Below are 13,295 nucleotides of genomic sequence, written 5' to 3'. Positions count from 1 at the left end.
GTCTGAGGCCACAGACTGCGTCTAACAAGAAGAATCAAGAAGGTTTTATTTGTCACTAACTTAAACAAGTTCAAGCAGAGATATGTTGTGAGTGACTCATAACGGCCAGTAAAACCCAACTATACTGCATTCATGTGAGCAGCATCTATTCTACAGTAGGCCTACAGTATATATACTTAAATGTAGTGCTAAAATAAATATATAAAAAACACTGCCCTTAAGAGAAATCTAATTAGCTTAAAAGTGTAGCCACGCGACTTCACAATTCAATAAGAGCAGATATATTTAGCATGGCACTGAACTCCCGAGGCAACGTGATCAAAGTTCACCTGAATGAATTAGTTTATCCTCCATTATTGCAGCAGATCCAGTCGGGTTGATTTTTAACACAGCACTAGAGGGTGGTTGGGTGAGGGTTAGCTAACTCACTCACCACCCTAAATACTGTGGATAGTGGCCCATAACAATGTCTTTAACCGTTTCCAGGCATGAATCTGCACTGCCTCCAGCCACTTTTGCGTATTGTTTTCTCATCCCTGTCGGTGTTGTCGGCCACTGTCTGTCATCGAAAATAACCGATCTACAAGCTCACAACATGTTGCAGCAGCATCGCATCAGTGCTGCGAGCTTGTTGGTCGGCTATTTGACTGTCGCATTATGCATTACGATGTATGAATCAGGCTTAATGCTTCTAAAAATCATTTCTATCTGTGTTCCATTTCCTTGTGGTCTGTGAAGCCAATAATCTATATACATTTAGGAAGGGGGGGGGGGGGGGTAAATGCACCTCGCTTTCAGCTGAGACTGAGGGGGGGGGGCTATTTCCAGCCATTCCACTTTACTGTCCTCGTATCGTCCATCTGTCCATCTCTGCTTCCTTCACTTATAAACCTCTCTCCTCTCTTTCTCTCGCAGGACAAGGAGATCATGAAAGAGATTATGGATAATGGCCCCGTGCAAGGTAAGATGGCGTGCATGTGTGTGTGTGTGTGTGTGTGTGTGTGTGTGTGTGTGTGTGCGCGTGTGTGTATGTCAGTGTGTGTGTGCGAGAGAAAGAGAGAGATATAGAGAGAGAGTTTCTCCTGTGATTAATGTTTCATTTATTCCTAAGTGGACTGTTACATTTTAACCACTTAAGCCCTACGCTTTGGTGGTATGACACGACAGAGAGCAAACATAGCAGATCTATGAGCTTTAAATGTACAGTTTGTGGCAAAGAACAAGCAGTTTAAAGACACACATGATTCATACAGGAGAAAAGCCCTTTACTTCTAAGGTTTGTGGCAAAGGCTGTATTCATAATGGTCAGCTTAAAGAACATCTGTATGAGGACTCATACACGTTGCGATGTGACATTTTCTCTATTTTTTTTAAACATTTGAAATGTAATAGAAAGTCTTTGAAAAGTTTTTAAAAGAAAATTATTGGAGATTTCTGAAAATGTTTGTCCTGAAGCATGCCTGAAGAAGGCCGAAAGGCCGAAACGTTGCTACGACTCTTATCAAAATAAACCTCTTGAACCAGCAAGTGGCGGTGTGCGGGTCTCTCCTCCTTCTTGAACATGTTTGTCCAAAATAGATCTGGTCTTATGGCTGAAAGAGGTACAAAAACAGCAGTAAAACACTCTAATAGACCCTGGAGGCCAGTGAAAGGTGCAGTCTTTCATGGAGCCCCGCCCCCGGGCCGCAGACATACATCAATCTGCCCGTCATCTTGGGGGTCCTCCTAGGTTTGACCTCTGACCCTGCTGCGTTTGGTCACAAGTGAAGCCTCCTAAACTCCACTCACCCTAAGCATTACTCACTCTCTGACCTGCGTGCAGCACGTGTGTACAAACAGTACATGCACCGTGCGTGCGTGTGCATGTGCGTGTGTGTGTGTGCGTGCGTACATGTGTGCGCTTGCACAGGAGCTGCATGTTCTCTATGAGGCGGTGCCAGCCTCTTGTTATATTGTTCAGCACAGGAAACTATTGGCCTCGTGTCAACTTTCCTTTCGTTCTTCTTAGGAATAGGATGTGTGCGTCGGGGTGTGTGTGTGTGTGTGTGTGTGTGTGTGTGTGTGTGTGTGTGTGTGTGTGTGTGTGTGTGTGTGTGTGTGTGTGTGTGTGTGTGTGTGTGTGTGTGTGCGCGCGCGCGTGCATGCTGATAGTAGTTGTGAGAAGGGAGGTCCGGCTGACTCTATAGCCTCTCTGCAGGTAGGCTCTGCTAACGGAGGGAACTCCTTGCCTTGATATCCGCTAGATTGTTATGGGTAAAGTCACAGGGAGTTCACGCACACACACATGTGCAAGCACGCACACATGCACGCACACACACACGCACATTTATATACTGCACTAAATATAAATCAACCCTATGAATCTAACATTTCTGTGAGGACCAGGAAAATGGTCCTCCTCACAATGTCTAAATGCAGCTGTACTTGTGGGGACATATAGTCCTCGAAATACAATACAACAAATACACACACGCACACATGCACAGTTCCCATGACGGCATGCTTCCAAACTTCTCCGCTTCTTCCCTGGGTCGTGTGGGTGGGTGTTACTCAGGGGGCTCGTTGTGCGTCGACGTGGCGAGATGAGGAAATTGCTTTTAGATGAACGAGGGTCGTTCAGTCATAAGGTTGTCCTATATCGCTGAGTCATGGTTCTTTAAGAGCCACGGATACAGATGCAGGTGTGGAGTTGTTGTTGTGGTAGTGTGCGTACTTACATGTACGTGTGTGTGTGTGTACGTGCGTGCGTGTGTATATTCAGGTGTTAGCTTGGAATCCGGCACCCCGCAACGACATGGGAACCCTAACATTTAATGACCGGCAAAAATCACAATATGTACTGTACAGTGTAAACAGTGGCCTCTTTGCGCTCCAGAGAGTGTGTGTGTGTGTGTGTGTGTGTGTGTGTGTGTGTGTGTGTGTGTGTGTGTGTGTGTGTGTGTGTGTGTGTGTGTGTGTGTGTGCTAATTGCATCTGCGTGATGTGTGTTCTTCCCGCAGCGATCATGGAGGTGCACGAGGACTTCTTCGTCTACCGGAGTGGGATCTACAAGCACACAGACGTTAGCCTCCCCAAGGCTCCGCACTACCGGAAACACGGCACCCACTCCGTCAGGATCACCGGGTAAGACGGCGCTATTATGTCCCGTTGTGCCCTATTGCAGTGGTTGCCAAACTTGAGCCCGTGATGACCCAAAACAGAAATTAGATATTTGCCACAGGACCCAAACTAGTGACAATAACAGATCTACAAGCTCACAACGTGTCGCTTCGCGCCACGTTGTGGGCTTGTAGATCCGCTATTCTCAACTATACTTCTTAAATATTTGTACTAATTTATGTAATTTCTTAGATTTTTCTTTAATTTCTTCATACAAACAAAAAGGTATGAGCACCTACCAGTAGTGGGGAGGTGCTGACCGCAGGAGATAAAACTTTGACTAAGAAAGGAAAGAGGCTGCACAGCTCGTAGTCACCATGCTATAAACTTTATCCAACGTTTCGGCAAACAGGTTGCCTTCTTAATGTAATTTCTTCATGACATTACTGGAAAAAAAATCATTGGATTTTGTTATTAAAAGTGCAAATTCTCGGTTTCTCGGGCACGGCATAGTTGAATTAATCTGGTCATCTCGGTCGGGGGTGGCGCTGTGAGTGCTTAAAAACTGCTTGGAATGTAAAATAGGGTAAACAATAAACATGTGTGTACAGACACCGGAATGAAAAATACCTTTTAGGGTACAGAGTTCTTTAGATTTAGAGATTGTGTGTGTGTGTGCGTGCGTGCATGTGTGTGCGTGCGTGCGTGCATGAGTGAGACTAAAGCAAGCGCCCCTCCCAGTCTGTCGCTGGCCGAGACACGCCTTGTCTCCACTCTTCCTCTGTCGATCCAGACAAACCCCCCACCCCCCCCACCCCCACACACACACACACACACACACACACACACACACCTCCCCCCGTTACAGGCGACCACAAATATGCAGCCGTGCAGAAGACAGACACACCTGGATTACCTAGCCCCCCAACCCCCCCCCCCCCCCCCCCCCCCCCCCTCTCTCTCTCCCCCTCCATCTCTCTCCCTGGACCCTATCTCTCGCTCCCATGCAGCACCCCCATCATCTTATGGTTTGTTTTTCCCCCGTCAAAGATATCTTCTGTTTGCGTATCAAACCCCTGTGTAAAGTAACCCAAACAACCACATTACCCCCCTAACCCCTGCCTCAACAGCCCCTCCGTAGGCTCCGCTCTGCCCCCCTCTGCCACACACACACACACACACACACACACACACACACACACACACACACACACACACACACACACACACACACACACACACACACACACACACACACACACACACACACACACACACACACACACACACACACACACACACACACACACACACACACACACACACACACACACACACACAAAATGTCTCAGCGTTCGCCCTCCGTCGTCACTCGCCAATCAGTCGTCTAGCCGTGCCTAAATGCCTCCACACACCCCCCCTCCCTCCCTCCCTCCCTCCCTCCCTCCCCTCGTTATCGTTTGGTTTAGTCTAGGCTCAGCCAGGTGGGTTGTTTGCCGTTTGCAGTGTGACGTGTGAGAATGGAATAGCATTATTCTATTGGCATCGATAAAAGACAAACAGACAATAAAAACACAGCTGTGGATAAAATCACCAAAAGGGCAAAGCTTGAGTTTCCCATGTGGTCCATACAAAAACACTCAAAGACCCGAGACCAGAGACAGAACAACAGTGCAGACATGAGAAAAATACTAATGTTTAAATAGTTAAAACTATTAAAACAAACACAACGTGGAAAGGGCATCGCTCAGGTCCGCGGAGCAGTGATTCCCTATACCTCATTCATTCATTTTAAACGACTCCCAAATGTTCTGACTTTGAGAACCAGGTTGTGTACTTGCGTTTGGTGTATGCCGTCGTTAACATACTTCAGCTGTGACTCACACAGCTGTAATTTGTTGGCAGCACGTCTCGTCCTGACAATGACATAGAGTCCCGTCCTGACAATGACATGGCACACGGCGCAAAGTCCCACTTAACCCAACGAGAGAAAGGAACGTCTAAACTCTAAAATTACACATTTCACCGCGTTGGTTATGGGGGACAGTGGTGTGTGCGCGTGTGCGTGTGTGAGAGAGAGAGAGAGCCCGTCTGTCTGTCTGTCTACCTGGCTAGTGAGTTTACCTTGGGAGTAGGGATGTCAACGGCTAACCGGATAGCCGTTGATGATGATGGCAAAGCCAATAATAAGTCAGAATATACATTAGTACCCATTCCCATATTTCTTTGTCACTGTCCATTTTCTCTGACTTGGAATTTGTCCTCTGCAACTTTGAAGTAACTATTAGGAGGGTTATTGCACAGGGGACACTTTGACACATAGACCTTGTACAAACCTTGTGATTACCAGGCCTCTCTACCCATTCAGCTCCAGTATGGCCACCGGCCCACTCTCTCCACCCTGAATATCTTTATAGTCCATCTCTACCACCTTGCCTAGGGCAGGGCAAGCCAACATATATACTCTCACTCCCAAATAGTACAGTATCGGCAGACAAATTTGGGACAAGAACGGCAAACGTTCTTCACGGCATTTGACGCCGAACCTGGTCGTTCATGGAATGCGGAAGTGCATGTCAATTCTCCAACCCAAGGTGTGAAAGGACGACGGCTCCGCTACAAAGCGTCGGAGGTGCGGCGTCTAAAGCGGACTTGAGCCACGAGAGGCACCACCGAGCCGGCCGCTATAGGCGAGCGAGTAGCGGTGCCGAAACGTTGCGAAGTCCGCTTCAGCCCGGACCCGACAGCTCGAGTTATACACGTGCCATCGCGGGTACCCCCCGAGAAGTCAAACATTTGACGTCTGGTCAAATCCGTCCTCCATGCAGGCCGTGCAGCCGTCTTTGGCGTGAGAATGCGTTGCCTAGTAACCAGACAGAATTCAGGCATAGATCTAGGATAGATGGATGCAGTGAGTGTGTGCGTGAGGGAAGGCCGTCAGTAGAGGGGTGTGTGTGTGTGTGGGGGGGGGGGGGGGGGGGGGGGGGTGGGCGATATGGGGCAGTACAGTTTCAGCATGGCTAAAACCTGACGGTCGCAGCCGGCGGTGTGTTTGCACAGGCCAAAGCCCGCCGTGCTGCGCTCCTCTAAGCCAGGACCCTGGGAAAGTTTGTGGAGCGGGCATTGAGGTCCAGTGTGGTGGAAAGGGCATTGTCTGGCCCGCTGATCCCCGCCGCACCGGACAGAGGGAGAGGGGCTCAAGCCCCCCGGAGAGGAGGTCAAGGGTGGGGCATTGGTGTGTGTGTGTGTGGGGGGCGGAGGTATGCTCATCATTGTCCCCGGGTGAGCATGTGAGCTGATTGGAGAGGTGATAAGTGAATGTAGGCAGGTGGGAGCACACACACACACACACACACACACACAGTGTCGTTCGGAAACCCACTGCACTCTGGGAAGTTTAGCATTGTTTCTGCAACCGTATATGACCTCTGACCCTACATACAATGCACTTGCTGAGCCAATAAGGAGCCTCGCTGCATGGCTGTTGGCAACGTTGGCACTGTGGCGGCGACAGCGGCGCTACCGAGTTGGCAGCCGCTGCCAAACCCCCCGTCGCTCTCTTTCCCAGCATTCCTCTCTTTTCTGAAAAAGATAACAAGCAGCGACGGCACTGGGAGGCTCTTGGGAAACCAAACGGCCCCCGGAGCGAAACAAACAGGATGGGAACTGGCCTGAGGTGGATGCTTCTGGGCACAGCGAGCAAAGAAAACGGCCACGGGAAAAAAATAAACTGCCCGCTGTGGCGGCGCTGCCAGCTAAGACCAAAGAGCAAGGCATGATGGGTATTGTATTTATAGTCCTCTCGGCCAAGGCTTCCTGAGAACAAGACGAAGGCGTCTGCTAAAGATAGGGCTCCGAGTTACGGTGCAGTGCGTGCGTGTGTGCGTGCGTGCGTGCGTGCGTGCGTGCGTGCGTGCGTGCGTGCGTGCGTGCGTGCGTGCGTGCGTGCGTGAATTTCATTTGTGATTTGAAAAGCAATTTGTCTACACATTGTGTGGACATGCAATTGCAAGAGAATGGTTGATTTGTGTTTCAGATTTACGCTTACAAGATTCCTTTTAGGGGATACTGTACGTTTAGGGTTAGGCATTTCTAGGTTAGGTTTAAGCCTTAGGGTTAGTACTGTCCAAGTATAGTACCAGTAATACAAACCTGTGTGTGCGACTGCGTGCACGTGAGTGTGCGTGCACGTGAGTGTGCGTGTGTGAGCTAGAGGTTTCATCCTGAGCGTTGTAGTGTGATGATGGTGAGTGTGAGGCGGTGTCCCACTTCCTCCCTGGACCATCCCTCCTCTTCCTGTTTCTCTCTGTCTGGAGAGAGGAAGTGGTTTAGAGGAAAGGGGAGCGGGCATGCAGTCATTCCCCGTCCTGGAGATTGATTAGAGCGATTCAAAAGGAACGGTGCCGGGTTGGGTTGGCACGTGTGTCAAGCGGCCACATATAGCATGCTCAGGATGTTGTTAACAGGATGAAAGTTTGTTTTTCACTGGGAGCCCCCCTTATAGCAGCTTCCTCTCCGTTCCTATAACCTGCCATGCCAAACAGCTCAGAGGAGGGGAACACATACCGGGGTGTTTACATGCTCAGTGGAACATGTACTGTGCAGTGCACCATATACTATGCACAGGTTCACTCAGGACACCTCTTAGGCGCCAAGGGGTTGCACACACCCTTCACAGAGTGGACAAAAGAAGTCTGTAAACATGTTTGCACACAAACACTTCACACAGTGGACAAAAACAAAACATGTCTGTAAACATGTTTACACACACGCATACGTGCATGCACACGTACGCGCACTTCACACAGTGGACAAAACATGTCTGTAAGCATGTTTACAGTCAGTTCAATTGAACTGTTTATAATTGGTGCTGTATATATTTGACTGTACTAATGGAAGCAGAACATATTTTAAATATTCTTGAAGTAAGTAGAAAAGATAAACTCTGAAGAGGTACAATGGTATTGGTTGTCCGTCAGCGTTCACCACATAATATAAAAAGTGAATAATCGCTAAATGTGTTATATTATGGACAGACATGGATGTAAATTGTAAACTGCAACTGGGTGGCAGAGTAAAACAACTGCTATTCAGTGTCTCTGGTTGTTTATTTGGATTGTCTTGTTTCTATCATCTCTCTGTAATAGATGGGGTGAGGAGAGAAGCTATGATGGATCGCTGAAAAAATATTGGGTAAGATCTTTTGTTTTCCTTTATGAAATCCATTATGACTCATTTCACATGATGATCTGATATAAATGTCATTGTACTCATTATTATATATATTTTTTGAATCCGTATATTTAAAAATGTCTTCGTCCAGATTGCCGCCAACTCCTGGGGAAAGAACTGGGGCGAGGACGGCTACTTCCGCATCGCCCGCGGAGAGAACGAGTGTGAGATCGAGGCGTTTGTGATCGGCGTGTGGGGCAGGGTGACCATGGAGGACATGCACAGCAAACACCAGCACCATCACCGCCGACGCAAGTAGATAGAGCCACCGTGGACATTAAGCCCCCCCTCCCCCTTGCCCGCCCAAAAAACGCTGCCCCACCACGGCTCTCGACCCCTCTGAGTCCCTTCACTACCCCAGAGAAGAAGCACGTCACTGGCCTCGGAGAGCTTCAACTTCAGCCACCTCAGCCACTGTGCCGGCAGGGGGGGTGTGAGACAACAAAATGACCACCCTAATCCCCACTCTTGTCAACGTCACTCTGTGTGACCCGAAGCATCTACCCTCAAAACCCTTCCTTTTCCCTGAAGCACCCCTCTCCTCCCAGCCCGGCTCTCCCCCCATAACTCAAGGATTACGGCGCTACAAACCAATAATTGCCTTGTCCGGCATGACAAGTGCCACATTAGGCACCTCAGGACTCGACTGTTCCAAAGACCACACTTCCCAGAATCCTCAGCGTGCCATCTGGTACAGTTTTGGGCGAGCACAGAAAGCGTACAGGAGCTCATCACGCAAACCCTTTTCCTTCACCGTTCTGCTCTTAAAACGTCAAGTTTTATATTTACTTCTCTCTCTTTTAAATCCGTATTCCAGTCTGCTGGATCCGGAGTGATAGATTGTTTGGTGGACAGGAAACCAGAGAGGCAGATTAACATAGACGCCAAATAAGGCCATTTCCCTTTCACACAGCCACAGTGAAACAAGCCTTTAAGTTTTACACACACACACACACACACACACACACACACACACACACACACACACACACACACACACACACACACACACACACACACACACACACACACACACACACACACACACACACACACACACACACACACACACACACACACACACACACACACACACACACACTCTGTTCTTAGGGAGGACAGTAGTAGCTATAGACAGTATACTGTAGTTGCTCACACATTCCAATAAAGTAGAGCCTTACACTGGAAACGGTAGGCGGTTAGGTTGGGAAGGTTTCTTTTCTTTTGGGGGGGTGTGGGGGGGGGGGGGGGGCGGGGTCGTCAGGCTGTAGTGTTTTGTGAAATGTGATACCACCGCCCTGCAAAGTAATTAAAAATACTTTGAGCATTGAGGCCAATTCCAGGGCTAATGCACCATCAATAAGAGGGCGTTTCAGTTACAGTTCGAGAATTTGATCAATAAAAAACGTGGATATGCGCAGATTTTCTCTATACCGTGCACGTGTTAATATATAGTAAAAGGAATCATCGGCCGTCAGTTGATCAAGTGAAATGAAAGCAATTAAGTGTAATTACAGTACATGTGCATCGATGAAATACAGTACGTCTCACTGGGCCTTTGAGCTGGAGTAGCATTTCAATAACATTTGCTGCAGATATTAGCATTAACATTCTTCTAGGTTAGTGGAGCTCAACTCGCTATAGGGCAATAAAGTAAAACGATATCCTCTTTTTGATGTCCCAACCCAATCCATATTGGGCTGTTGTTGTTGTTGTTGTTAGTCAGTGACACTGAGAGAATGTTTCGCGACCAAGCACGTGGGTCAAGAAAGACCCACCGGTCGAGAAACTATGCTTTACCCATGATGCTATAGATACAACCTGAAAACTCACCACGAATTGATGTTCGAAAATGACCACGCTGTCACGCTTCCCGACCCTACTGTACCATCGAAGGTTTTTGAGAAACTGAATTAAAAGGGGAAAACCACTCACTTTCAACATTGTCATTAATATACCTTAAGAGTTGTTCCCCCCTCCTTCTGTTTAGCCTAGAACTGGAGGTCTAGAACCTGGGGTCATGTGATCAGTGACATCACAATGATGTACTCTTTGGCTTGCAAATGTTCTAGACCTCCAGTTCTAGGCTAGATAGAAGGGGGGGACTTTTTGTTTTTATTATTATTTCCACACAGCATCTCTAAGGTATATCAATGACATAGTTCAATGTTGAAAATGAGTGGTTTCCCCCTTTAAGGAGAGTTTAAACTTTAAAGTGTTGAAAAGATTGTAAGCAATTTATTAAATGCCTTAAAGAAACAGTGCAGTTGCTTCATGGCCACTGAGAAAAGGTAGAGTGTATAGTAGTCTTAATCTATTCCATTTTGTGTATACTGTGTTACATGTATGAGCTGATGTTATTTTGTTGTTATTGTTGTTGCCGTTGTATTTTACTCCTTATTTTTCATGTTTTGAGATATATATTATGTAGTATCTTTCATAACACACGTATCAGTCTGTCTGCTTTAAAGGGCGCTGCGAAGGTGCTAAATAAGTGAGCATGTGATTTTACAAATGGCTGCCTGTTGGGAGGAGGAGGTGGGCGGGTTGATTCTGCTGCCAAAGTCTGTTCAATGCTCCATTGTTGCAGTGTCTTTGATTTGATGAACAGTTAACATGATTGTACTAACATGTAAACTCCTTCCTGCGAAGGTGCCAGACCACAGCGTCACTGTTGGCAATTAAGCAACAAAGTGTTGACGCGATACTCTGTGTCTATAGCTCACCTAGTTGCTTATTTTTTGTTAAATCAAAACTTAAATCATTCTAATTCATCCCCGGCATATCCAGATGTGCCCCTCTCCTCTCAATTTCACTTCATTAATGTCGACTGGATAATGGTTTTCAGATCAGTTTTCAGTGCAGAGCTCACTCTAAATTTGAAAAGTAATACTGTACATAATGTTGTGAGCAATGGTCGGCTGTAACGTCTATAACCTCCGGAAGTCCCCACGTATAGTCAGTCAGAAAGGTTCCCACGCCTGCACCTCCAAGAGGTGGAGAATGGTCGGGTGTAACGTCTGTAACCTCCGGAAGTCCCCCCGTATAGTCAGTCAGAAAGGTTCCCACGCCTGCACCTCCAAGAGGTGGAGGATCGAGGCATGTGGACATGAAAGCCAAGACGTGTGTTATGGATGAACAAGCAATGTGCAGTGTGCTGGAGCGGAGCTGTAGACGGACGGAGGAATGGCCAAGGCATGTCCTTATAGCCGTGTGGTGGTGCATTGACCCCTGCGCTCACCGCACTCACTGAAAAGTAGGCATTTCACCCGGACGGACGTGGTGTAGCAGCTGCACGCTTGTGAACAACAAGGCAGTGAGGCTTCGAGGGTCACGAGACGCACCCGAACTCGGGATACGCTCGTAATTCCGATGGTTGTCGGGCCGTGCAGTTAGGGTCAGGGACAGGGTTAGAAATGGGGCGAGTCGGACCAACGCACCGTCGGAATAATAATGCTGCTGACCCCCTGAACTCGCCGCCAGGCGGTCGGGCACCCACGGCAAACAGCCGATGGCCTGGTGTGTCAACAAGCGCACTATTCAAGTAGTTGGATATTGATGTGAAACGTATTTTTGGTTCAGAAACCTCAACATTCATGCTTAATACTTTGAAAAGACAAACCCAATGCTAACCTGCGCTAGGTGACAAGAATGCGCACCAGGCACACAACCCCTTTGCGTGTGAAGAGGCATTACCGGGGCCAAATAGCTAGTTTTTAGGGAGTCCTGTACTTTCACTCCAAAGGAAGAGAGGCCTACAGCAAGAGCATTTCTACAGTTACACACCAGGGTGAGAGGTAGCCTGTCAGGCATAGAAGGTGCAGAATGTAAAGTAAGACTTAGCGGGTGATGGAGGGGTAAAGTGTTCCGTTTATGGTCTGGAACCAGTTATTATATGAAAACTACAGAAGCGTGCACAGGCTATATCTTGTTTATGCTAACTACAATTGCTGCCGTAACAATGAATAGCGCCAAATCTTCTAAGTTTTCAATTGAGGCGCCACAACAGCATTGTGGAATCTTTCATCGTATTATAGTTGCTGCTTTAACCAGTGGAGCTGGGAAGTATTTAGCAAGGATTCCTCCCTATAGGTTCATTTCCATGACCAATATCAGCGTTCATAGATGATGATCGATGTCAATCCACCCTTGCGTTTCGGCGTACCTCTCCCCATGTATTGTGATTGACGTCTGTAAATAATCTTTGGCATTAGCTGAACAACGTTTTACCCCCAGCGCATGCAGCCCACCCCATGCAGTCATGCAGAAACAACTGTCCTTATATAGGGATATGCCAGTAACACACAGAGTGGATCAATGGCTTGAGAGAGAGAGCGAGAGAGACAGACACGTGAGTGGGTGTCTTTGGTGATTTCACCAAAGTCGCAGCATCACCTCGATGTCCGTTATTCCATTCACATCTAGGATGTTCAGTTCACGTGCTGTTCTTCAGGACCTGAATATCCATTGATTCAGGTCAGCTTTCCATAATTTGCTGTAGATGACATTGAATGTACGGACGGGTAAAGATGTGTGAAACATGCTTCCCCCGTTTTGTGGAAATTAAAACTACGCTCCAGGACTTATTTTAGGCGAATAAAACGTTTATTTTATCAGCAGTGGTTGGAGGTGGTCTCCCTACACTCTTCCATTGATACTACTGGCTCACAATGTCAATAAAGGTATTTGAAGCAGAGTTGGAGGATGTTACTGCAGGTGCGTCGGCATCTATATTGTAGTTCAGACATTGTTGACATTACAAGTCCCCCTTGGAAGACGGAGACAATGGACATAACACTTACAGACTGCACCCAATTTAATGCATCTCTCTCAGTCAAAAGCGATATGCTCCAAAAACACCTGCCCTTCAAAAACAAACAAATAAACAAAAAACCTGTAGCAGAGCTCCCCCAGTCCCAAGCTGTGTATTTAAAGTAAATAAAGAACCACTCCATATTCAGTGT

At 47.5% G+C, this 13,295-nt stretch overlaps 1 protein-coding gene across 3 annotated transcripts in view; it reads left to right on the top strand.

Annotated features, from left to right (window-relative positions):
* The window catches only part of tinagl1 (tubulointerstitial nephritis antigen-like 1), a 61,911-nt gene extending 48,969 nt beyond the window's left edge, over positions 1-12,942 (top strand). The window contains exons 9-13 of one of the 3 annotated variants that reach the window (XR_013791731.1): positions 916-961; positions 3,000-3,123; positions 8,247-8,292; positions 8,423-11,327; positions 11,418-12,942. Coding sequence is in view for 1 of the 3 variants with exons in the window: in XM_079522708.1 (XP_079378834.1) it covers positions 916-961; positions 3,000-3,123; positions 8,247-8,292; positions 8,423-8,590 (384 nt within the window). In the remaining 2 variants the exon portion in view is untranslated. Of the gene's footprint in view, positions 1-915; positions 962-2,999; positions 3,124-8,246; positions 8,293-8,422 lie in introns of all 3 variants that reach the window. The other 2 variants (XR_013791732.1, XM_079522708.1) reach the window with 2 other exon arrangements.
* The last annotated feature ends 353 nt before the right edge of the window (positions 12,943-13,295 follow it).

Source organism: Electrona antarctica, assembly GCF_951216825.1.
Source record: "Electrona antarctica genome assembly, chromosome: 15".
Taxonomy (NCBI): Eukaryota; Metazoa; Chordata; class Actinopteri; order Myctophiformes; family Myctophidae; genus Electrona; species Electrona antarctica.
The sequence above is the reverse complement of the archived record's forward strand: the minus strand, read 5'-3'. Positions and strand labels throughout refer to the sequence as shown.